Source organism: Mus pahari, chromosome 7 (assembly GCF_900095145.1).
Source record: "Mus pahari chromosome 7, PAHARI_EIJ_v1.1, whole genome shotgun sequence".
Taxonomy (NCBI): Eukaryota; Metazoa; Chordata; class Mammalia; order Rodentia; family Muridae; genus Mus; species Mus pahari.
The window spans coordinates 83,983,611-84,010,751 of NC_034596.1; the positions used below are offsets into that span (position 1 = coordinate 83,983,611).

At 38.9% G+C, this 27,141-nt stretch overlaps 1 protein-coding gene across 34 annotated transcripts in view; it reads left to right on the forward strand.

Moving 5' to 3' along the window:
* Nrxn3 (neurexin 3) overlaps nucleotides 1–27,141 on the forward strand; it is a 1,590,688-nt gene that overhangs the window by 116,851 nt on the left and 1,446,696 nt on the right. For 24 of the 34 annotated variants that reach the window (XM_029541252.1, XM_029541257.1, XM_029541238.1 and 21 more), the window contains exons 4-5: nucleotides 7,321–7,350; nucleotides 10,099–10,110. In XM_029541252.1, the coding sequence (XP_029397112.1) occupies nucleotides 7,321–7,350; nucleotides 10,099–10,110 (42 nt within the window). The remainder of the gene's footprint in view (nucleotides 1–7,320; nucleotides 7,351–10,098; nucleotides 10,111–27,141) is intronic. The other 10 variants (XM_029541241.1, XM_029541245.1, XM_029541269.1 and 7 more) reach the window with 1 other exon arrangement.

Consider the following 27,141-nt stretch of genomic DNA (forward strand, 5'->3'; position numbering starts at 1 on the left):
TTTACCCCTTGATATTTTTTGAGACACTATGTAGCCTAAGCTGGCTTTAAATTTATCATCTTCCTTCCTTAGCCCCTGTGTTCTATGACTATGAGCACATACCGAATAACCTGGCCCTTAAAATTAAATCTCATTTTTTGTCTCCTCTTTCCATTCTTTGGGTCTCTATTATAGCAGCCAGTAAATTATCTATTCATCTGAGCTATAGGTCATCACCACATCTAGATGGTTATCTATGACTATTATTGTCTAAGTCATTGACTACAGTATGGGTCAGCCCTGGGGTAGGCTGTCAGGTAGGAGTGAACTCCTGAGAAGAAAGGAGACTACAGCCTGTAATGAAAGTCAGAAATTGCCCAGAGAAGAACTGGTCTTGGGCAACTGTGGACTTAAGTAAATCTTTATTTCCTCTTCCCTTTAAGCATTCTTACCACACCTCAGGCCTCTGTTCTATCTAGAGTGGCAGACTTCAGCCCAGATACCTCCGTCATCCTTTATCCCAGAGGCCTTGTATACCATATCTCTGTCTTGGAGAGGAGATCTTTAATTTGTCTGTGCAGATTATCTTCTCACACAAGAATGTCAAGAAAGCTGAGTTTGAATATGTCTATGTCTAGATTTGCATCAAGAAGCAGATGGTTTATAAACCCCAAGAAATGGTCCCGTAAAGGAAGAACTTCATCTTTAAATAGAAATACTTACTGTTTTAAAGACTATTTAGTGGCTAAACACTTACTCCTCTGGCATGAGGACCAGAATTCAGATCTCTAGAACACCAGAACACACTTATATGCTAAGTGGATGGGGTGGCCCACCTTTAATTCCTGCCTCTGAAGGTGGAAACAGGGCAACCCCAGATCAAGCTAGCTGGTGAGACTAGCCATACAGATGTGTTCTGGCTTTGGTTGAGTAACAATGCTTCATTGAATAAAGGAGAACAGTGATTGATGATGTGTCCTGACACCAACCTCAGACCCCACATGCAGATGTGCATATATGCAAACCTATGAAACATACGCATAAGCAAAAATGAAAAAATTAGAAATATATATTAATATACTTCACTCTTTAAAATACAAATCTCTGTGTGAGGATTGTTTCCCTTCTACTTTCCCCGATTCCCAGTCACCCCACTCTAGAGACTTGGTCACTGCAGTTAAGATTTTTGCCAGCCTTTCCATATTCATTGTCTCTTTAGTTTTTCTGAAACTACTAGGTGAATGTTTCCATTACCTTTTGATTTTATGTAATTAAAAAAATCCTCATGGCTCTGTAAGGATTCAATGGTGGTGCTTGCAACAAATAGTGACATTTAATGTCACTCTCTTAATATATTAAAAGAAGATGATAAATGGGAATTTTTCACTTGGGTAAAATTATCTTGAAAGTGAATGAATTAAAAATCCTGGAAGAATAACTTGTTTTTTCCACCCTGAATGTTTTATCTTCCTCTTTCCTTTTTTGAAATACTTTCCCAATTACCAAGCCAGGTAAAGGAAGGAAGGAAGGAAGGAAGGAAGGAAGGAAGGAAGGAAGGAAGGAAGGAAGGAAGGAAGGAAGGAAGGATTAAAAACCATCTGATTTAGATGGGATGACACTAGTGTGTGTGTGTGTGTGTGTTTGAGAGACAGACAGACAGACACAGACACATACACACACAGAGAGAGAGAGAGAGAGAGAGAGAGAGAGAGAGAGAGAGAGAGAGAGAGAGGACATTAGTTTAAATAATGGAGATCTTCAGCTTGTTGTGGTCTGGTTCATGAACATAGTAGTATCCCTTCTCCTGACTGTTTCGATAAATGGTTTTTAGTCTGTATTAGTCATTCTCATGACAGGCTTCATCATGGCCACAGCTGCTGATAAATGACTTAGCTTCCATACCCATTTCCATTTTTCCTGAGTGGCAAAATCAGCTATCTCCATGGGGGTTTTCCCAAAGGGTATAACATAGTTTAGGCAGACATATGTATATTTTGCATATACTTTACATATGATTTGTAGTCTGTTTCAAGGCAATTTCAACTTTGCATGTCTTACTGATTGGTGATCTTTTCTTCCTTTTGTTCTAGTACATGCTCTGGGAGCCTGTGTATCACAGATATACAGACACAAATAGAACTTAAAGGAAAAGAGGAAGGAGTCATTTATTCTGTATTCATGTTGATCTCCAGCATGTTCCTAGATCCAGCTAGAGTAGTACATTGTCAGAGTCCAGATAGAAGACACTTTAATTCACTCCTATTATTGTAAATATTTCCTAAAAGGCACGTCAGTTCCCTACGAATTCTGTGTTAGCAGTTCTTAATGCCATACCAATCATATAGCCATTTATTTGTATGTATCTCCTGCTCCATACCTACCTTATGTGAATTTCACTGAACTGAGTTTTTGTGTCATAATTTAGTTTTTGCTTAAATCCAAAAGTCTAAGGATTTTTTAAAAATTATAACCCCTTTTATTTCCATGAGCCCTTGACTCAGATTTTGTCTTCATACAAGTCTTGGAATGTCAGAACCCTAATAAATGCCATATTTTAACCCAAATCAGCAAGCTAGCTTTGAAGCTGGATGTGTGGTCATGGGCGTCACTGATGTTAGCATGGATTTTCACACTCCTCTTCTGAGGTTGACCAGAAAGCCCAATTTCATTTTGACCTATTCTCCATGAACCATACATATAACCTATATCTAGTGTGATTCCCATGTATTTTTTGCTAATTAAATGCTTCTCATTTTAATTTTTGAGCATTTTTTTCCTATAGAAAACATTTAGTCCTATTTTTAAAAACATAATTAGAATAATGTTGAATCCATAGACAAATATCTCAGCATCCTTCAACCCTTACCAGGTTAAGACAGAGCTATAGCCTGCTTCCTTCAGGCTTCCCTCACTTAGTTACCTCTTATGCCATGGAAAGAGTATTTTAAGTCTTTACGTTCAACCGGATCTCCTCTCAGACCATTGCACTATAATGTGAAATGCTTGATGGGCATTTTTGTTTGAAAATTCTTCCTCTTCAGCTTCATCCCATTTCTGCCCTTGTCTTGTTCCATTACTTATTTTATCCATGCTATTGCAATAGCATTTTCTTTAACATTGTTTACTCCAGGTCATTTGCCTGTCCATGAACCTTCAGTGTCTCCCATTAGCTATAAGATCAAGTCCATTTTCCTGCCAAGTCTTGAAACTTATTGCTTCCATATTTAGATGATTAGGATTATCTACTTTTAAAATATAAGCTAATTATATGTGTCAATTCCTCTATCAATATTGTACACTAGTACATGCTTGTCATGTGCCCAGAAGTGCCCTTGTTTCTGGAAATCAGGACAGGGTGGTCTTGGTACTACCCAGAATGCTAACTCTCTCTCTAAATTTTAAACCATGTTTCTTTTTTAAATGCATGCATTTATGTGTGCCTACATGTGTGTAGGTATATGAGGGTGGGTGGGGAGGGCAAAGAATAACCTTGACTGTCTATTTCCTTTGAGATAGTGTCTGTCATTGGCATGGAATTGACAGATTAGGCTAGACTAGACTGACTGACCAGTGAGCCTCACGAATTCTCCTGTCTCTGCTTCACTGGAATTACAAGTATGAGCCAAAATGTTTGGCATTTTTATGTGGGTTCTAAGGCTCAGACTCAAGCCTTCATGTTCATAAGGCTCAGACAAAAATGAGCCATACCCCTAGTCCTTAAGCCACATCTAAGGCATATTTCAAATCTCCCTGTCTTGCAGGAACTTTCTCTGAATATGCAGCATCCTCTTATCAGAACCTACTTGCCTTATTGCCTGGATTCATAATTTGATACTTAGCTGTTAGATACTCCCTTTTCATTTTTCATTCAATTGTCAAACATATACAGAGCTAAATGCATAAATGCAATGACACTAAATGTACCTCTGTGTGTCCATATATTTTTATAGCATAGTAGGCATAACAGCAATCATTACAGAGCTCTTACCAGGTGTAGGCAGAGACCAGTATTTTTTGACCTGTGGGTATTGACCCCTTTTCAGGTTGCCTATCAGATATTTACATTATGGTTCACAACAGAAGCAAAATTACAGGTATGAGATAGCAACAAAGTAATTTTATGGTTGAAATCATCACTACACAAAGAACTGTATTAAAAGTTCTCAGCATTAGGAAGGTTGAGAACCACTAACATCGACTCATATTAATATATTTAAATCTCAAAGCAATATATGAAATGTTCATAATTATTCATATTCTCTAGATAGGAAAATTCAAAGTCCAGAAACGTGCAATAATTTTCTTAAAGTTACAAGGTATAAAGTAGCAGAGATGAGATTCTAATCTAGCTCTAGAAGCACTTATTAAATCTCCTATTCTATGCTGTCATGTTCCAGTACCAAGCCATCTTTGTGAATGTAAAGACACACTCCTTCCCTGCTAGGTGCTAAATTCCTGGAGGCCAAGGAATTTGCTGGACTCACTTGTATTTCTATTCCCTGGTCTTTGCATATAGTAATACTTGATTAGATTGGTGTGTGGGTTGCTGGTACTTTCATTAGCTGTTAAAGGAACTGAATGTTTTTTATTTGCTGTTTTCAACATTAAAATATAATTACATCATTTCTTCCCTTCCTCCCTTCTTTCTAACCCTTTCCATGCTCCCCACCCTAACTCCTGACCTCCTTTTCTTGGATTATGGCTGACATTTTTAAATGGCAAACAGTGTTTTGAGGTAGAAAAGAAACAGAAACTAGACTACACCAGAATTAATGGTCACTCCATTCTGTAAGCTTAGTTTGTACAAGAAAAAAAATATTAATATGCAACTCAATAAGAAAGTAAAATTCTCCTCACAAAATGTAAAATAAGAAGCAAACCATATGATGGCCTCCTTCTTTCTTGCATCCTGTTTCTTTGCATGATTGTCCATTTCACTCCATTCTCCTCAATACCAATGATTGACATTATGATCCCATTCCTGCAATTCTGGCTTGGTAGGTCTTCTTACGGTTTTTAGACAAGGAAAAGGATGAACATTTTTCCTTGACTGATAATGCTGCAATGATGTAGGTAATAAAAGCTCATAAGTGCATATTTGTATTAACGTGTGTGTGTGTGTGTGTGTGTGTGTGTGTGTGTGTGTGTGTGTGTGTCACACACACAGGTGGTGGGTTATTTGCATTTTAAAAGGATCCTTCCCTTCACAAAAGGCAAAAGGACCCACAGCAGGGTTCCGTTAAACATCCAGTTCCTCTTACTGCATTTATCATACAATTTAATTTACCAACATTTGATTTATATGCCACTGTAAAGGGGTAGCTCTCAAAGTTTTATGACCATAGAAATCCTGTGAGCAACTGATTTAAGTTTAAGATCTTGCCCAGCCCCTACACACTCCAGTATTCTGATTTAGCTTAGTTGAGTCACGTATCTTTACTCTTTATCTTCATATTTTTGGGAAGTACATTGACTGGAACCCAATTGGTGGGTTTTTCTATGGCATTCATACCCTTTACTACAAAGTGGCCTATTTATTCTTCATTGGGGAAATGTTACACACATTTTTGGATCAGATGGAGTCTTGCATCTCCTTCCTGCTCCTGCTGAAGCTATAAACATCTTCAGTCTCAGGTATAAAATAGTTATTCCCCACCCAAAAGTAGCCAAAAGCTTTTTATGCACTCTGTTTTATTCTGAAGTATCTTTCCAGATGTTTGCCCTTATTTCCTAAAGGTGACAGAGCTCTCTGGATTCGTGTATGTCCTCCCCCCCCCCCCGCCACTTCTATTACCACAGATGCAAGCATCTGCCCCACATCCTCTCCCCTTGGTGCTTTTGACTATGATGCTGGTGCGGAGGACTTGGCCCAGAAACATCAGTTATGGAGGAAATGTTTCTGTGTATCTTTTCTTACACAAGTCTAAGCTCCTCTCTGCAATCTTCCTTCTGTTACTCCACCCTGCGGAAGACCAGAAAAAAAAAAAAAAAAAAAGGAAAAAGGAAGAACGTTTTTCTTTTCTTTTCTTTTCTTTTCTTTTCTTTTCTTTTCTTTTCTTTTCTTTTCTTTTCTTTTCTTTTCTTTTCTTTTCTTTTCAACAAAGCAAATTGTGAGGCTCGCCTGGTTTGGCATGGTTCCATTCCTCCACGACTGTTAATCCTGCTCCTACCACACTGAATGCCAGAACCTAAGCTTTTAAAAAAAATGATTATAGTTTAATGAAATTTGTTTCAAAAAATAGACTCCATGACATTTATGGCACGTGTATCTATGTATTTAATATATCACTGATCTTTTAAAAGTCAGTTTCTTGACCTACATTTAGCCCCTGATTACTTTTCTAAATCTCTAGTAATCTCCAAAAACATTTAGAGATTTCCATACTTTAGAGGGTTTTTCTCCTTTATTAATCCTCTATATCCCTGAGTTTTGCTTTGAGTAGAAGCTCTTGGGGGTGATCTGGGTTTTGTGAAATATTTTCAGTGGTATAGAAACAGCTTAAGAACAAACAATCCATGCAGTTTGCTGATGGATAGAAACCTTTTCTATTAGGTTTATCAGAGCTGATGGTTTTCTTGTCCTGAGGAGTCCTGCAGAGTCAAATTTGCCTCCAGTGTGGACTCCCCAGAACTCCTGTTAATTGTTTATTGGGACATTGTATGCCTTCTTTAACCCATTCAGTTAAGGGTTTGGCCTGCCTCATGAACATGGACCTTCTAGTACATCAGAAGAGTCTATTTCTGGGTAGAATACTGCCGTTACTGGTTAAGGTGAACAAGACAGAAATGGTCTTAAGGTAGTCTGAGCAATCATTGCAAGTAAGAAGTCTGTTGATGTGCTCAATATCATTCAATTTCTGTAGAGAATAATACAATGTGTAGGGAAAGAAATGGATGGTACTCTCTGGATGGTGGGATTATAACGGATTGTTTTCTTTATCTTATTGAACCTTCCCCCAGTTTCTGCAGTGAACATGTATTACTGATGCAAGTAATTTGAAAGAAAGAAACCATTACCTGATACTATGAGTCTCTTTCCCAGAGACTTAATCTTAATAGATCTATCACAAATCCTACGGATTGCCTAGAATAACAATAAAAATAAAGTCCTTGGTATTATTCAGCAACAGAAGCCTGTTCTTTAGATGGGAAATCCACCCTGCTCCCATAGTGTGGGGGCTCATGTTCAGGGTGTGCATGCTACTGGGTGTGTGCGTGTATTTTCTCTGTGCAAGAACTTAGAGAAGATTGCTTTGGGGTTTCTAACCATCTTTTCTCTTTTTGTGCTTCTCTCTCTCTCTCTCTCTCTCTCTCTCTCTCTCTCTCTCCTCTCTCCACCAGGCCTCTCCCATCTTATGATGAGTGAACAAGGTAGGTGCCTTGTGCTGTGGTCCTGAGATGCCTGAACTGCTTGCCTCTGCACCTCTGGCTGCTCATTCAGAGCCTCCTCCATAGAAGGCCGGTTGCTGCCTGTGCCTCCTGCTGCGGGCCAGGCTGGCAGCAGGGGTCACTCTGCTGTGGAGGAACACCTTTCCTGATGCATCATGGTACCCCCGGCTCCTACTCTCAGCTTCTCCATTCCTCCTCAACATTTGTCATCTGGGCCAGGCGGGGCGCTGGCCCTGCTGGGCTGCCTCTAAGAGGAAAGCATGAAACAAGGCATGACACGGTGATAATGGGGGTGAATGGAGCTAATTTCAGAGCAACTAGGCGGTTAACTTCCTCCTGCTCTTCCCCTGGCCTCAGGCTGGGGCCTGGATCAGCTTGGGAGCAAGGATCTAGGTTTCTTCTCGAAGTTTACTCTGGGTAAAGGTTTGCTGTGTGTCCACCCCTCCATTTCACTGTCTTCTTAGTGATACTCCACCCTTCCTGGTCAAAAGAAGCCATCTGGGGGTTTTAATGTTTTAAATTTTATATTAAAGAAAAAAAAAAAGGAGACACCACAAGAACATGCTAATGTTCTCATGACAGGATTCTAACTCATTATACACTCTGAAGAAAACTGCACATAAAGATCTGTAAATTCAGCATCTGCAACCTAAAATATTCAAATATGCAGGGAGTGAAGTGTGCAGGAAATTCAGCTCGGTTAGGCATGGGGTGGGCTGTGAATGAAGCTTTTTCTCCTAAGTGAAAATTTTCCACATTATCAGCCCAAATCAGGATCTGAGAACTGAGCCCACTTAAAACTGTCTTTTGCTTCACTGTTCAATTGCTACTATTGTGTTTCTTCCAAGCCTTGGGGTGATTGCAAGAATGGTCTACCTGCCTTGCCCTGTCACCAAAAGATGGCTCTTTAATTTTTCTTATCTCTTTCTTTTCAAAACACATATCAGACTCAGTTCTCCTTTGGGAGGATCAAAGAAAAGAAAGATGTGGTGTCATATGTGATTCTTTTCTTCTTGATCTTTGGGGAACGCACGGCCACTTCTTGCCACCTGGTCCCTCAAACCACCTATCAGATGGTTTGACCATAAGGGAGATAACATCTGATCAAGTAACTGTCCAGGCGGGAAGACATTGTTTAGCAGTTGCAGGTGACCAGTTGAGGGCATCCCGAATGAATAAGTATGCTTTTCTGACATAAGTGTTTTCCACAGCATGAGCCAAGGTGTGGACTCCATAAATTCCAAGATGGTGTTGTTTTTGTAGAAAGCAGAAATCACTGTATAGCTGAAGGTGAGGGTCGGGTGAGTTCTTCAGGGTTAGGTAAGGATCAGTAATGAAGGCTGTCTGGTCCCATAGCTGGGTGAGGGAAGCAGGTACTCTCACCAAGTGAGTAAGAGGACAGGCTTGATATGGACATAGTATTTGGACAGTTGGAGAAACAGAAGCCTTTTCCTTTGAAGTAAGAAGAGCATAGTTCCATGCATTGCTGGAATTTAATGGTCCAAACTTGATGACAAGTGACACCATAAAAGCAGGCATCAATCCTGATGACGGAACTTCCCCGTGTTCTCCAGCCTTCTGCTCTTGGTTTCTCTTGTGACGTCTCCCAGCATTTCAAGTGCCCCCCCACACACACACACAAACACTACACATATCATATTGCTAGTATCACAGGACAGGAGGAGGGGCTGATGCGATCTTAATTTAGCTTATTTCAGACACACAAATGCGTCATAGAAAGGCTAGATTCTACTGTTAGTACGAACAACACTCGGAGACTCTACTATATACCTTACTCTAAACTCCACCTGTGGGCCATGCAAGTATGACCACACTCCAGGCTACTAGCCCTTCTAGAAAAGAAGAAAAGAATCATGCAAACACAGATGCTGTGCACTCCTCCTTTGAGGGGGGTTTCAGGACAAGTTGTAGCATTCTTCCAGGCGATGGTGCTGCTCTTGTTTTTAAGTTGCTATTAGAGGATTAATTAGACTTTAGAAAACCCTTTGGCTTCTCCATTTCCCTTTCTCTCATTTTTCCCCTCCCTTAGCCATTTTCCCCCTGCAACGACTACTTTAAAAACCATTGCTCTTCTCTCTACCAGTGCTCCATGACCCCCTCCTGCATATAGGACATAGGGGCTTCTGTCTAGCCCCCACTAAATCTCTGGAGTCAATATTTGATGTCCATGAATACATGTAGTATTTATGTGTGTTGTGTGTACATCTCTTATATTGTATGTCACACTCTGGGTCCTCACATCTCATATAAATGTTGGGAAAATATAAGAGAACCAAGATTCTCACAGACTTTCCCTAACCATGTTTTGCAAGATCGGTTATGTGTATGCAATTCCCCATCCATATGGCTATGCAGTGCTTTTTGCATGCAGACTCTGCCATGCTTCGAAGGAGAGAACTGAGAAGAAATGAATGGGATGAAGCTTGAACATGAAGCCAATCGAAACAGCCTGGCTGGCTCCAGCATCTGATCCTTAAGCCTCCCATCATGCATTTGCTTTGTGCTGTCTCCCGAGGATGCTGTGGGGCAACTTCCTGTGCTGTGTGTCCTATGATTTGCCTTGTCCTATATATGTTGTTTCTCAGTGTGTCTCAGTGTGCTGTTTCTCAGTGTATATGCTGATGTCCACTCTCTTTCTCTCTCTTGCCGCCTCCATGGTGGACACCATGCTTCCTCTCCTTAACTGGACCTTCTGCTTCCTTTCTGTAGGTAGAAGTAAAGGTAGATGACTTTATTTTTTTAACCATTCTATCAACCTATCAATGTGCATTTTTAAATTATCCATGTATGGTGGGAAACTGTTGATTCAATGAATATATAGGACCTGCCAGAAATTACTGCTTTTAACAGCATGTGAAAATAAAAAGTTAAAAAGCCATTGTCATTACTGCCTTTTAATGAACCCTGTATTCAATGTTAGGGATGTTTCTGTTTTCCCTTAAAGCCAGTCTTATGCATGATGTCATATGGTGTCTAACAGGAATAGGGTCTCTGGAAATGGACATGCTGTGTGGAAATACAATTTACTCTACTGTAGAGTATTCTAAGTTCCTTTCCTGTGATATATGTTTCAGGCAGAGTAGAGGTAGGATAAGATGTCTCATAATTTCTCGATTTTATACATAACTGAATTTGGGGTATCAAGCACCACCAGATCAATAATGGAAGAGAAAGGGAGGGGATTGGAGAATCTTCTAATTTTACTAACTATAGATTTGGGGGGTGTCTATTGCTCTTCTTTTCTTCAGTGTTTCAATTTCTGTACTTGTGGAAGATGGAATATTAAGACTAGCGGCAGTTGGCTAAGAAAGGTGGATCTAGGGAAACATGGAAAACTATAGAAACAGAAGTGTATTACACTGGCAGGAGGAAGAACAGAGAAGTGATGTGGGATGTTAGTGGACAAAGCCACTTTTTTTCCAGGTGGTCAGGAGGAGAGGGGATAAGCTAAGTGTGGGGGCTTCTTATACTTCACTGTGCCTCTACACTTTGGGTGGCTGGATTCATTCATTCATTTCTAAGCTCAGAGAACCTGCCTCACCTGCTAAAATTAGATTGGTTATTTGGGAGTGAAGGAGGAGTTAACTGATAAATTATAAATATGGATCTCCATTCAGTTCTCCCCTCCAGGATAATTCTCCATTGTCTTGGTGGGCAGGTGCACTGCTCTTTCCTTCGAAAGTTGCTGCATAGCGTAGTAAATAGAGCGAGTGAATTCTGGTGTGAGGATATGGCCAAAGGACAGGCCTGATGAGGTATTCAAAATGCTCAGTTGAAGACTTGACAGCAAACTGGTCATCTCTCATTTCAGTTTTGTGTTTTCTGTACAGCTGCCTTGGGAGTGTTTTGGCCCTTTCCAGTTTGAGCTTGGATGGTTGCCAGCTCCTTTAATGCTAAGGCTGGTTGACGGCTCCTTTAATGCTAAGCCCAAGTGGATTCATTCTCAGAAATGTGCTCCACTGAACCCTTACCCCATTGCTGGATTGATACCTTTGGTAAAGAGTAGGTGGGGAAGAGGAAGAAGCCAATGGCCAGAGACCTCTTTTATACATGAAATCACCTATCTGCTCATGATGTATTGAAAATGTGTGGTTTCCTTTTTCTCCTCCCCTCCCCTCTCCTGTCCGTCCCCTCTCCCCTCCTCTCCTCTCTTGTCCTCTCCTCTTCTTTCTTTTCTTTTCCTCTCCTCTCCTCCCCTTCCATCCTTATGTTTCTTCATCTTTCCCTCTAAACATTCCCCTAAAATGGTGTTTGAGGTATCTGTGGGTTTTTGCACTTGGGGTCTATCTGCAGGTCATTGCTTTCAGTATCACTGCTATCTATATTCCTGTGTGCTGGCCATTGTGCTCTATGCTTTGAAGGTCTTTTCATACTTAATATCTACTATTCTATGAGGTCTGGGGTAGCATTATCTATGTTTAATAGTAATGATAACAAGGCTCAGAGAGATGTTAGGTGACTTCTAAATGAGAAACAAATCCAAATCAGAATCCCTGACTACTCTATGCAGTCTGTCTGATATACAAGTATAATCTCCATGTACTTTCCTTCTAGTTGACTTTCAGACATTGATTGGTCTTAAGTTCCAGCCTGCCACCTTACATTTGCTGCAACATATATCCATATAAATGTCACCTAGTACGGTCACCTCAATATGTCCAGAGTCAACCTTAATGTCATTTGTCTACAAACCAGTTTCCTTTTCAAATACCCCATCTTCCTCAACACCCAGGCTTGACCAACAGTAACTGCTTTCTAACTTCCTCCTTCACAAGTGCTCCCCCTCCAAGACAGTCAGCAGAGAGAGCAGTGTGTGATTGGCTCCAGAGTGACTTTTGTATCTCTGTCTGCATCCAGAACTTATTAGGTCATTGTCCTTTCCTATCTTGTTTCCCTGTTGCTTTTCACTTCCAGTCAGTCCCCTGATGGAGAACTATATAAGCTCTGCTGTCTATCATATGGGATACAGGTTTAGCCACTTCACTTTCAGAGCAGTCTCCAGTGTGGTCCTGCTTTTCTAATTTAACCTTTTCCCTTGAGCTTCCATACAAAATTACTGCTTCAGGCATGCAGACCACCAGCTTACCTTGCAAGATTTCTTACCTTGCCAACTCCCTGTTCTCTTAACAGCCCCTTTTCCCTGACCTCTGCCCACCAGAACTCATGCTTAGAATTCTGTTTGACTGCATGTTGTCCTTGAGCATCGCATGTAGTGGTGAGCTCTTCCTCCATCTTTCTAACAACTTCTATTAAACTTATTGAAGATTGAGCCACTCTTTTGAATAGATTGCAAGTATGTGGAAGGCAAATGTTTTCAATGGCTAATGTCCAGATGTGTTTAATATAATGTGCAATAAAAGGAAGGGATTCAAAATCTCTAGCGCTTGTCTTGCTCTCAATCATTTTTTCCCAAGTGAAAATAAAGCAAAAATCCAAATGAAATCCTTTCCTGTAGCTACTAAGCTCAAAAAGCTTTTGGTGGGCTCTCACTGAGTCATTGTCAAGGTATTCTATCTTAGGCTTTACATGTAACCTGGTCCCACTGAGACCTCTGTCAACCCTGCAGTCCCCTAAAGCCTCCAATTCCCTTTATATTAACCCATATTGCTTTTCCCTTCCTATGATTTTTTTCTTTGAGCTCTTCCTTTTTTCCCCCAAATGCCTCTATATACCCACTTCCCTCTTAATATCCCAAGGTTCAGTCTCATAAGTCTGCCAGACTTCATCCTTCTGCTATAAAGTGCTTATACCCAACCGTCTTGCATGATACATGAGGTATACTCATGTTTCAATCATCATTTAACAACACCCCCTCCCAGAAAACTATAGGTGGCTATGTTATGGCCATCATTGTCAGCCATACTTGATGAGCTCAGAATTCAATTCAGAGCTATACATGATGGATGCCAATGGAATTGAGGAATATTTAACTAAATCAAACAATTGGCTTTCAATATGGGGACAGAAATAGATAGGGTTTGATTTTTCAGTTGTGATGTTGTTAATGGGCTCATTCTCCTTCAAATACTTGTACCCCTTACTGCTATCCTTATTACTGTAACCCACTAATCAAATATGTACCTAGTGACATGGGATGAGACCTCACATTCTGGCCCCAGTGCTCTCTGAGGCTGGGTGTTCTCTTGGCAGTATGTATACAATATTAGAGGAAATGGTTGCAGATTATACCAGGGTAAAAGTGAGAAGGTCTTGAATTATTTTTAAGCACTTGTCAGAGAAAAGAATAAAGATACTTCAGATCTTGTCATTCTTTAAAAGCCCAGTGATAAAACAGTGAGCCCTGTGAAGTTAAACCTATAGAACTGAGCAGGGGTTCAGACATAATGTCAGCCCCTGCTTGCAGGAGGCCTTTGGACAGCATGTGGCCAAAGGCAAGAAGTAGCTGAAATCAGCATTTTCTAGCTCTTAGACATGATCTCCATGGCTTCTGCTTAAGAATGGAGAGCATGTTTGGGTCCATTCTTCTTTTTCTTGCCCATTTGGAGATGTCTACACCTAGGTAAGTGATGGAATACTTTCCTTGAAATTGAATTTGGAGTAGGGGTTGCAGACTCAGATGCCAACAGAGGCCCCACAGCTATTGTAAAGACTAGAACTAGAAATGGGAAGGAGGCACTAGAATGGCAGAAACTGTGGTAAACTGGAATACACTTGCTGGTATGCAAGAATGTGGGTTGCATATCACCAGGGCTTCAGGATAGACTAGAAGTGTGTTTTATAAAACACATCAGCTTCTAACTTCATTCTGTCCCCGTAGAATCAACAGTGTACAATCTACTGTGTAGACGAATGCGAATACACAAAGTGTATGCATAGCACTTGCCAAATGAGTCAGGTGACAAACAAGTTTTTGTCCTGTGGCTTGAAAAAAAAAAGATATGGTGTAAACTATTTCTCCAAGATTTCCTGTTGGATGTGAGCAGTTGGCAAGAGAGGCTCAGCAGAAGCATGCTTAATCTTCCTTTTATCCATAGCTGTCAACTTTAGAAGTCTTTCTTTTTCCTTCTGCTACTGTCAGAGGGGTTTATGCATGTGTTCTGGAAAGTTGGTTTTGTTGAGTGGTGCAGGCACATATAGGAGGCTATGGAGATGGTTGAGAATGACCAGGAAAAAAAGTGGGGAGTTATCATCTTTGATAGCTGCCAAGAACTGGTAAGCTATGTATCATATGAGTTGCAATGTGTGCCTAATTCCTGGCTCTTTTTCTCTACAAAACTCTTACTGGACTAGTTGAGCCATATGTATATTCTTGGCATTTAGATATTAGAGGCTATGATTTATTTATGTGTGTTTTTCCTGTGTAGATTTGATCATTGGCCTTCTAATGCTGAACTAATAAACACTGGCTAAACTGGGAGGAGATAATCAAGTGACATGAACTTGAATGTTATTTCATGCAGACTGTATTTTGCTGGTAATAATATTAAGGAAGTTGATTTGAGGAGCTGAGCTCCCTGTTGTCCCTGGTAGGATTCAAGCACCCTGCAAATAAGTTACTGTCTTGATAGCCAACTATTTATGCAAATTAGTACGTGCAATGCCAGCTCCTAATTATGAAAATAAACTCATCTGTGCTCTATAAATATCTAATTATAATAAAATAGAGGCAACATTACATTTCCATCTCTTGTCTTATTTGTTTCTCATCCACTGATTTTTTTTCCCTTTTAACAATGAATAAAATTGCTTTTTTTTTTTTTTGTATAAAGCCTGCTTTCCATGTTTCCACCCACCCACCTTCTTTGAATGTTTTGAAAATCTTTGGGGGAAAAATGAATGTCTTTGAAACATAAAAGGTAAATTGCTTGATTTTAATAGTTTTGTGTTTCAGCAGGATGACTTTAAAATGGGACTTTAAAATATAAAGGGTGGGTTACTTCTTTCCTTGTTCAGAAATTTTTTATTGGACATTAAAACATCTTTTTATATCTTTTTATTTTATTTTGGAGCATTAAAAACTGTGAATGTGAATAATAGGTATATTAATAAAACACGTACTATGCCAGTTAAATGTCTCAGTTAAATTCCTGTTGACAATACATAAAATAAATTACTTTATGGATTTCCTATTTGCATGTGCCTTTGCTTAACAAGTCAAGTTGGATGATCTGAAGGGCTATCTAGTTTTTAACAGCTGGTCTATATGTATACCCATAAGAACTTGACTTTGATAGTGCCTGAAGGGAAAGGTTAGTTGAATCACAATGTATTATCTTTAGGATATATCTCATATAAAGAACTCAAGGGTTGCCTATTAGAAAAATATTGACAGGAGTACAAACATGATATGACTGTTTATGTGCTTAAGCTTATATTGGTCATGAGCCCTTTCTTGGGTATCCAAGGCCGGAGTGTCTGTGTATCTGGGTATGGGTACAGTTTGTCCACAAACTCGCTGATAGGTTTGTGTGGTATAATATATTTCTATATATAGCTCCCACTTATAGATATAATGAAAAAGAATTCATTTCAATGTGATCTATGTCTGAATTTAAGAGAGTCTCTCCTTCAACATTTGCAAATAAAGGCTTATTTAGTTCCTAACAAATATTCACAGAGAGTCAATGCCCTAAGGCCTCAACAAAATTCATGGAGGTTCAAGGACCTGCTGGCCCTGAGTATCCTACTGATGAGGAGAGCAAACTTGTCCCAGACCCTCTGATAATTGATGGCAAGATTCTGTGGGAGTTTAAAAGCACCTTTCAGCTACATCTTCTACATTAAACTGGCTTAAATGGTCTATTATTTTTTACTTACTACAACTTCTAATATTAAGCTTTTTTATTTCTAAAGGAAATTTTTAGGTAATCATTTAATTATTCAACTCTTCCCCTCTTTAAATTCTCAGACTCAGGAAAGTGAATATGTTTTAACTTGCATATTATTTATCTTCATTGGAGCATAGAATATAAAATATAAAATACAATGTAAAGTATATCAAATGCATGCTTCTAAGCATGCAGCTTAAAATTTCAGAAGATATATGTATATCTTCATATATATTTATCCATATATCTATATATTCATATCTATATCTATATCTATATCTATATCTATATCTATATCTATATCTATATTCTTGCCAACACTGTCCAGATTAGGAACTATGTTGTGTCTGTCACTCTGTAAGTTTATGTCCTGATACTCTGTTTGTGTTGAGTATACATGTTTATTCCCTCTCCAGAATTGAGTGTGCTTGTCTAGCACTCAACGTCAAGCCTTTACTGGCTTTCACTTCATTAAGAAGATGAACTGTGAGAGACAGAGCCATTGGGGTTTTCGCTGTGTGTAAACAGAGGCAATCATGTTGCTCTTTTGTGAGGCAGCTTGGCCTTGGTTTTGATGAAGCTCAGGTTTCCCTTTACACAAAGACCATATCTAATTGATATCATTGGGTCTTTCCTTTTTTCTTCCCCTAAGGCATTTAGTAGTGAATAGAATAGAAGAGGAGAAAAAGAACATATGCTTTGTAAAGAGCCAGAGTAATAATGATTTCTGATGGGCATCTGATTCTAAAAGTGTCGCATCTTTCACTCAAATTTACATGTAAAGCAAGGGCAGGCACAGCGACATGAAAGCTAATGCAACTGCACATCTTGACATAATAACAATCACAAGAAACTGGAGATCCCAGATGGCAGCTTGGCCTTTGCCATCCTTTTAATAAGCTACTAACTGCTAATTATTTCACTCTTATGGGCAAGTTAATTTACTGTTGACTCTTAAAGAGATACTACTCTCCCACCCCCACCTCCCACCCCCAGCCCACACAAAACAGAGCCTTTCCACCTGCAGGTTTGGAAACTGCTGCTTAGTTTGGAAGCTTTCCAGCCAATTGTAATGATGATGGCAAGGACGGGGGGGGGGGGGGGGTGAAAGATGTTGCTTAATAAACAAGATTTTCTGTGGGGTTTCTTTTTATATAAAAATATAGATCATTTAAAAAAAATTTTTGCCTCAGGATCCAGTGTTTGTGTGTGTGTGTGTGTGTGTGTGTAAGAAGCATAGATGGAGCAGCCAAGACGCAGGGAGAATCTGAAATTTGGAGCCTATTTAAGAGTGAAAGAACAGCTGCCTTTTAAATGGTTGCTAATTCTGACAATTAATGCTGTTTTGTGAGTGTGTGATTTTCTGAAATAGCAGTTACGAGGGATGGTGGTGGGTAATAGCTCATTTCCTAAGCTTTATGATAATGGAGTGCAGAGACCACAGAACTGAGAGAAAACCCAGGCCCCATACTCTAGGGTCCTTTTAAATGAAACGCTAACAAAGCTTGCGTTTCCTGCCCTGTTTTTCAGCAGCCTTAGGATAATCTTGCATTGGAACACACACACACACAGATTATTAAATGAGTGATGCGCAAGCTGACTTGGGTGCATCAGGAGTGAGCATTTGGGAAAAAAAAAACCTTGTTTGTAACAAGCTGTCTGACAATCACAATATTTACTTAAAGATAAACTAACGACTACGCTTTGGGAATGCCTGTAGGTCTGTTACTGAAAGGAGAGTCAGAACTTTGGCTTGGTACCATCAAAAGACAAATTTCAAAACCTCAGGAGTTTTCTTTTATGTGTGTATGTGTGTATTTGTATATTATATTTTTCCTGAAACAAAATATATAGCAAATATAAACATGTAGGAAAATCAACCTATTTTTTTTTTTTTGAAATCTTCAGCCTGATTTTGTTTAACTTGTTACCATAGTCAGATGTTTGTTGTTGCTGTTAAAAGTTATCAAACGTAAGTGGATATTAACCCAGAAACTTAGAATACCCAAGATACATTTTGCAAAACACAAGAAAACCAAGAAGGAAGACCATCGTGTGGATACTTCATTCCTCCTTAGAATAAGGAACAAAATACCCATGAAAGGATATAAGTACAGAGACAAAATTTAGAGCTAAGATGAAAGGGTGAACTATCCAGAGAATACCCCATCCAGGGATCCATCCCATCATCAGCCACCAAACCCAGATACTAATGCACATGCCAGCAAGATTCTGCTGAAGGGACCCTGATATAGCAGCCTCTTATGAGGCTATGCCAGTGCTTGGCAAACACAGAAGTGGATGCTCACAGTCAGCTATTGGCTGGAACACAGGGCCCCCAATGGAGGAGCTAGAGAAAGTACCCAAGGAGCTGGAGGGGGCTGCAACCCTGTAGGTGCAACAGCAATATGAACTAACCAGTACACCCTGAGCTCGTGTCTCTAGCTGCATATGTAGCAGAAGATGGCCTATTCGGCCATCATTGGGAAGAGAGGCCCCTTGGTCTTGCAAACTGTATATGAGCCAGCACAGGGGAAGACCAGGGCCAAGAAGTGGGAGTAGGTGGGTAGGGGAGCAGGGGCGGGGGGAGGGTATAGGGAACTTTTGGGATAGCATTTGAAATGTAAATAAAGAAAATAATAATAAAAAAGTTATCAAATGGCTTGCATATGCTTTGAAAATCATCCTCTACTATTGCTGATAACTATAAACTTGGTGATGTGAGTTGCAGCCAGCTATCATCCTTATAGTGACTCCTGTGTTTTGCTGTTCATAGGAAGTCTAGAACTCACTCCTAACATGTTCTTAACAGGCCATTCTTTGTGAAGCCCATCCATCTACTTGTTAACTGGGAAAGCTTTAATGTTATATTTCTTTAAGATTAGTATATCACCTGGCTTCAAAAGAGTTCCAAGGGAAAAAATAAATGCATATTAAACTTGGAAGAATTTTTGTTATTTCTTAGGGCATACTCTTCTACAGTGTACTATATCAGATTGCCATCTTGTGCAAAATGTTTGAGAAAGGCAAATGCTTATAGACCCTTTGTCTGTCTGTCTGTCTGTCTGTCTGTCTGTCTAATCTCTGTGCACATGTGTGCTTGCATATACACACACAGTATCATGAACAAAAGCAGTTCTAGAAATGCAGTTTGAAATGAAATTGATCCCCTTTTTTGTGTGTGGTAATAAAGAACTAACTCAGGGTCTCCAGCACACTAGGGAAGCTTCCAGTAGCTATGCTCCCCCTTCAGCCCTTGAAACAATGGCGTTTTCCAGGACTCTATGACTTCACTAAGCCTTTGTGATGACAGAACTGATTGTGAATCCCCCAGAAGGCAAATGTTCTCTTCAGAGTTACCTCTGGAATTTCTCCTCTGTAAATTTTATTTCTGACAAGTATGTTAGAGACTATAACTAATGTTCATATGAGAAACGTGGAACAAGACAATTTTAAAGTCCCTTCCAAGTCTAGTGTGCCCTGAGCCTCTAGAAGGAAGCTTTTGGATTGGTTTCACTCAGGAATGCTTTTAACCACATGTTCTGTTTTGATTGGGAATAGTGTTTTTAGAAAGGTTTGTTTCAATAGGGAAATTACCGCTTCCTGGTGAAATGCATAACACAGATGTTTAAACAACTGCAGTTTTAGACACTAGTCTTGTTAAAGTACTTCCAGTTTGTATTACTTAAGTACTTAAATGGTTGTCCATATAGTGTGTGTAAACAGTGCTCCTGGTAATGGCTTGCTGAACCGCAGGAAGGGCTGATGTCAGCATTAAGAGGAGAGAATTATCACATACATACATAGTCTTATGTTCTTTGAAATTTGGGGCAGGTTCATAGTCCTTGTGGCTATGCCTATCTACTGTATGTCTTAGGTCATTTATCTGGAAATACTGGCAGTTTGACTGTGAAATCTTTTGTCTGCTTTCTTCTACACAGTGAATGTTCAGTTGAAAGAGCTGCTTCTTGATGAGAATTACCTGTGCTTTGCTTAGGAAGCACTGGCTTAGCAAGGGATTTGGGGCTGTCTTCACATAAGGCTGAGGATTCTGTATGTGTTGTCTGTTCGAGATGGAGCAGATGCCACTGATCCACCTGCAGTACATCATTTGCCTGGGTTTTATTTATTTGGCAAGAGAGATGTAGTTTTCTGATTGAGGTGTGAATGCCTCTGATTCCCCAGTAACCGATAAGGGGCATTTACAAGTGTCTTAGTTGTGGCGTAGAGTGAGTTTCCTAGTCCTACACTGATTCATGGGGCAGTTGAAACTGGAATAGTAGGTGTCTATGAAAATAACTATGGATTAAAGCATGGAGGAGGATCCATAAAGGTATCCCACATGCACATCCTAATTTGTATGTGCATACACACACACAACTTGTATTTGAGCTTGCCTCTAACAAAAACATTAATTTACGGATCATTTATTAATTTATAAACATTAACATAATCATAAACACATCTGACTAATATGTCACCCAATAGGTTCAGGAATTTTGATCATTTATTTTAACCTTTCATATGTTTTTTTTTTTTACTTGTAATAGCCTACTTGGAAGATCTGTTGTAAAAATTGACTCAGCATTGATAAAATTGTATTAAGTTGCACCATATAGTACTAAAGAAGGAACTGATGAAACTACATGTGCCCTAATATCAATTACAGTGTGATTCTTTTTCATTTGCATGTGCCCAGTTCCTATATACCAGTGTCTAACAGAAATCACTGAATTATTAAAACTGTTTCAGGGTTCAGCACCATGGAGAGTACCCAGCCTCTCTTCAGGAAAACATTGTCCTCTTTCATTCTTTAAGCTTTCCACGAAAGAAAGAAAGAAAAAGAAAGAAAGAAAGAAAGAAAGAAAGAAAGAAAGAAAGAAAGAAAGAAAGAAAGAAAGAAAGAAAGAAAAAGAAAGGAAGGAAGGAAGGAAGGAAGGAAGAAAAAAAGAAAGAAAGAAAGCCCAATCCTGATTAATCCTGTTTGTCCTTTAGGTCTTTGATAGATGTGTTTGCTCTTTGTTATAAACAGAGGGCCATGGGGGTTTCTTATATATTTGATGGAAATATCTGAGCCATGAAGAAAATAAAAATATTTGGCTTACAGTTACTTTGCAAAATGCTGATTTGTTGCCTCAAATCTTAGAAGCATATAATTTCAGAGGGAGAGGAAACGTGGAATTCCTTTAGTCCTTCGAACTGTAATTTTGCAGATGAATAAACATGCTGGGAGGACATGAGTGTTACACGGATCATCGGTAGCCTTGTCAGGACTTGGACCAGACTTCCTGACTCCCACTAATCCTGTTTTGTTTTCCTTCCCTCCAAATGGCCACTAAACCTTTGTTATCTTCCCTGCTGAATGACATTTGTTACAGATCACTCATAGGCCACTGATGCATTATAAGTGATTGTTATTATTAATATTAATGAGTGGTTATTATTACTAAGGCCATAGAAGTGATGTCGTGGAACTGTTTGTGAACATTATAAAGTTTTCTCCTAAATAGCTTGACAGCCTGAAATCTGATTGTCAGTAAGCTAGGTTTCAAGGTTTCATGAAATGTTAGGTCTCTTAAGAATTGGTTATGCTGACTGCTATGTTTTGACTGAAGTAAGATGGTGACATCAGTTGACTTTCAGCATACTTTTATGCCCATTTATTTTCCTTTTGGGTGTCCTATGTTTATGGCTTATGTAGCAGAATAGATGTATGATGGGTTCTGTAAAAATACTCTCTACTATCTACTGTGTAGGACCTGGGTTTAGAATTATCATTTAATGTTTTCCCTGCCTTTCTTCCTTCCTTCCTTCCTTCCTTCCTTCCTTCCTTCCTTCCTTCCTTCCTTCCTTCCTTCCTTCCTTCCTTCCTTCCTTCCTTCCTTTTGTTAAGAATAGTTGTCATTTTATTTACAAATACTTTAAATAAAAGAAATGTTCAACTTTTATGTCAAGTGAGAACATATTTTCAGGCAAATACCATCTCTTTCCTTCCTTCTTAATCTACGTTTTTCAGGGTTTACATGTGTGATGGGTTAACTTTAGGATCTTTCTATGAGACAACTTAGGGGACTGTAGGGGACTGTGGATCATTGTGCAAAGTCAGTTCTTAGTTACAAAACTGCTTTCCTTCAAACTGCTTTGATCACAAGGGCTCTCAAGTGTCAAAGTCATTTGGAGAACTAGATAGATAAAAAGCATGAGCAATAAGCTTTTTTTTTTTTCTAGGATAGAATAAATAAATTTGTCTTCTACTATGTGCTTAGCCTTTGATAGTGATTTGTTAAAAGGAAAAAGAAAGGCAATGATATTAAATATTTACAAGAGCGATTTAGTTGCATTATGTTGTGCTCTGCATCTCTGTTTAATAGTGAACTCAGCTACTGCTGAAATAGATATTATTAAATCTGGGGCCTTGTGGAGGTCATTGCCTAGGTTAGGTAAAAAGAATTTGTAGAAAATTGTGATTTTTGTCAGCCTTACAATTCTCTTTATTTTTGGTCAGCTTGTCTCCAAAAATAATAGTGTATAAAACACATGTGAGGATTCATAGACCAAGCCCCCAGGTCCCTGCCCCCAATCCTTCTGTTCAACCTGGGAGTGTGAGGCTTTTATACTTTCTTTTGTTTTGGACATCCAGAGATGGTGACAGCTGTCCCCTGGAGATGAACAGGGACATGCTGCCTTCCTGTTCCCTGGTTGTTCTGTTGCTTTTTACCTGACAATTTGTTTTGGGAAACAGTACCTTTTCTTTCCCAGAAGTCTTCTTTGAAGTTATATGTATGGATATATCCATATATTACACATGTAACAATGTATATAATATACAATATATTTAATTAAAAATATGTTACTAATATTTATATATAATAATGTATTATATAATAATGTATTATGATACATATTTTTTCTTGCTTTCTTTCAAATTCATGGCCTCTTTTTCATTCATTACATATATAGGTTTTTAAAGTTGACCACATATTATTAGATCACGAGTTGGTGTGCTCTTCCCTGGGAAAGACTGTTTTTACAGCTTAGCTCTCTTTAGTTACTTGTAGTTCTTTATACAAGGTTTTGTGTCCTCACCTCTGTGTTAGCACGTCTATTATTGTCTTTGATCAGCTCATGTTTAGGCAGTCATGTGAATGAGACTTTATGGGTGTGGCTTCCAATATTCCTAGTAGATACACTCTCACAGTAGGGAGTTTGAAGTGATTTTTAAGTATCCCTACCATCCAATCTCTACCTAAATAAAAGATCTTTAAAGCTTTTTTAAAATTTTTAAATCAATTGTAAATAGTTTCATATTGTTATTGCCTCTTAGACAAAGTGCCAAACAAGACTTCAATTAATTTTAATATGTTTTCTCTACTGTAAAATTGGGATGACACTCTCTTATTATGATATATAAATATATATTCTATATATTACAATACATATAGTAATGCTTATAAATAATATGTATTTTAAATAATAACATATTATTGTAATTTTGGAAAAATTGGGAATCATCTATGCTAACACATATTAAGTACAGAATAAAATGTGTGGCTGTTATGAAGTTATATTCCCTTCTTTCTTAGAGTACCAATAAAGTATAATTGAATTTAACAAGAATTGAACACAGGAGATATATAAAATGAATAAAAATCAGTCTTTGTTCATGAAAAGCTCATAAAATAGTTAAAGAAAACTCTATATATTAATTCTTCAAGAGCTAGTCTCTCTCTCTCTCTCTCTCTCTCTCTCTCTCACACACACACACACACACAAACACATGCACACAAACATGTACACAAAAATGTACACATTTTCATATTTCACTATGTATTGCATGCTATTTAGAATCTGAAAACATTTTTTTTCTTTCTGGGGAAAGTAGAGGTTCTTTTTGTAATGTGGTGTGTGTGTGTGTGTGTGTGTGTGTGTGTGTGTGTGTGTGTGTGTGTGTGATATGTGTGGGTTTATGCATATATAAGTGTATATGTATTCATGTGTTGATGCAGGTACACACGTGATGATTTGCATGTAGAAGTCTGAGGACAACCTTTGGGTATCGGTTATTATTTTTCTACACTTTTAAGACAAAGTCTCCTTGCTGCTATGTGTGATAGACCAGACGACTTGCAAACATCATGAAATGTCTCCCATTTCCTATAGGATTCTAGGATTACAGATACTTTGGTCACTGGGTTTACTTTCTTTTTTGTAAGTTCTGGGGGTTCAAACTGAAGTCATTAGGATTGTTCAAGTACTTTTGCCCATTGAGTCTTCTCCAAAAAAAGCCCTAGGATTTTTCTTTTGTTTTTTGTTTGTTTGTTTTTATAAACAGTGTTATGATGCATTGACATTGTTCTGCCATCTACCCATGCTTTTGCACTACTCTGTATTTATTTCATCCTAAAATCTAGGGGTGGAGTGATAGCTCCTTTGGTAAAGTGTCTCACATGCATGAGCACTTGATTTCAATCTCCAAAGCCCACATAAGAATGATAAGCATAGAGGTGCACTTTTGAGGTCTCAGCATCAGGCAGGTAGAGGCAGAGGCTCCCTCCCTGTAGGGCTGCTGGACAGCCAGTCTAGCCTAATTGATGATCCGATAAGAGCCCATGATGCAAGAGAAATGCACAACATTGCTGAGGATGCTACCCAAGAATGTCCTCTAGCATCTACATGTACAACCCTATATATACCTGCATGTGTCTAAACATGCACACATGTGGATAAAAATATTTCATCCTACAATATAGACTAGTAAGTTGGAAATAGTGAGAATCAGCAAGGGTCAAAAAAATTATTATGTATTAGTCAGGGGAGGCTTGCTGGTATGAGAAACCATTTCCAAGCCAAGTCACTGAATGCTACTCAAACATTTCTTACTCATTTCTTACATCATTGCAAAATGATGGTTGGTGGGACATGGACTCTGCTCCACACTGTCACTCAGGCACCCAGGACCTTGCATCGTGTAAGTTAGTCATTTTACAGAATGTGGTCCTTCTCTTTGGCTAACTGTAGAGGAGGAGAAGGAGAGCCTAGATGATATTTTAAAGCAGAAGTAATGTGTATCATTCATTATTGGCAGAACTCCATCACATGATACTATACAGTTGCAATCTATTTGTGAGGACAGGGTCAGTCTCTACCCCAGAGGAAGGTTATTTTCCATGCCTGCATCATCTTATGGACATTAGCTTTATTCAGCTCACATGTTTGAACAAATAAATTACCATCCTGATTTGTATGAAATAGAGGGTCACTGCTCATTCCTTTGTTTGTGATAAGCATGAACATATATTTCATTGTAAACAAAATTGTTTCAAGTTACTGTAACTTCCTCAAATTCATTGGATCCCCTGGGGGCTTGTGTAACTATTGACTTACCCCCAGCCCAGAACCTGCCTCTCTAGCTTATTCTTACAAATCAGTAAATTTGTGATAAATTGTCAGGTAGGAAATTCTAAGAAAGGACATGTTCTAGAAAAGAGGTGTTTGAGACTTTACTAAAAGTGTCTTTAAAAATTATTTATGGAGTCTAAAAGAGATTTCACACTTATCTCAGCTTATAAACCTATTTTCTATATATGGATATTTTATTGTAGATTCTGTTTAGCATTTTCACTTGACCTGGCTTGAGTTGATGAACTAGGGCCAAACACCTGGATCAACAAGATTTTGTTTTATTCCAATTACTGGATAAAAAGCTTTGTAAATCTGTCTTTCCACTTTATGAGCTACAAAGGGTCACTCTTGATTGAGACAATTTCATTGTTGCATTAGCATAATGAAAAGGGATGCTTCTTTGATGGGCTGGCTTATTATTTGTGGATAACTTGTGAACAGTTAGCTGATGATGACCTGTTTTTGTTTGTTTGTTTGCTTGACTTTAGATTCACCTATTCTATTGTATGCCTAGAAACAATTTAAAACTATGGTATTTTGAAATGTATCCTTCCCTGCCACACTGCCTTTTCTCATGTGGAGAGCTTGGCTGCATCCTGCTTCTTCAGTAGATGTCAGAGGGAGGATAATTCTGGGCTTGTGATTTTTCTCTCTCCTTTTATCTGCCTCTTTTTGTGTCTTTGTGTGCAAGTCTATGATTACTATTGAGTTCTCCCCTCCCCTAAATACCAGCAATTATCTCACAGGTGGAGGGATTAGGACAGAGCTGGAACAATTGTACTAGGATTAGAATAAAGACTCCCCTCCCCCTTTAAATACAATGGCAGGGGGGATTGAAGACTTGAAAGGGGTCAGGCAGAGCTGTGAGGGGGGGATTGACAATTTGCTTTTGATTCATAAATCCCTAGAGAGAGTAAAGGAAGATTCCCCTGATAGAAAAAAAGAATAATAAAAAGCCAGAGGTGCTTGGAGTTCGACTCTTATTTGGGGAGCAGGGCTGTAGAAATTCAGGGTGGCCATTTTTTTTCCTTTCTAAAACCTATTTAGCCCATCTCTTCAAAAATTATTCTGAGAAGAAAAGAAAGCTAAAGGGTCTAATGTATACCCTGGCCAAGAGAATTTTAGTGAGCCATTATCTTTCTTCCCAAGGGAGAATGATTTATTTAGATGATGCTCTGTCAGGATGTTTTTTGTTTGTTTGTTTGTTTGTTTGTTTGTTTTTTCAGATGCAAGAGCCACACTTGGGAACCCAGCTACCTTACACAGCAAAGGGGATTTGTGGGCTCTGTTCCTAAGAAGTCTGGTAACACAAGGGAGGTGACCAGGACCCAGTGTTTTTCTTCTGCTGGGATTTGGCTTTGCTTGTTTGGTGCTGGCTTCAGTCTTTGCAGGCTCCTTCCTCTCTTATAACTCTAAGACTGCTGATGGCTATAACCCAGGGCAATTCGCTTCTTCAGTCACATGCAGACTCATTCCTTGTTGGATTAGTTAGAGTTCTCCAGGGAAAATGATGCATATATCAGGAGAGAGAGAGAGAGAGAGAGAGAGAGAGAGAGAGAGA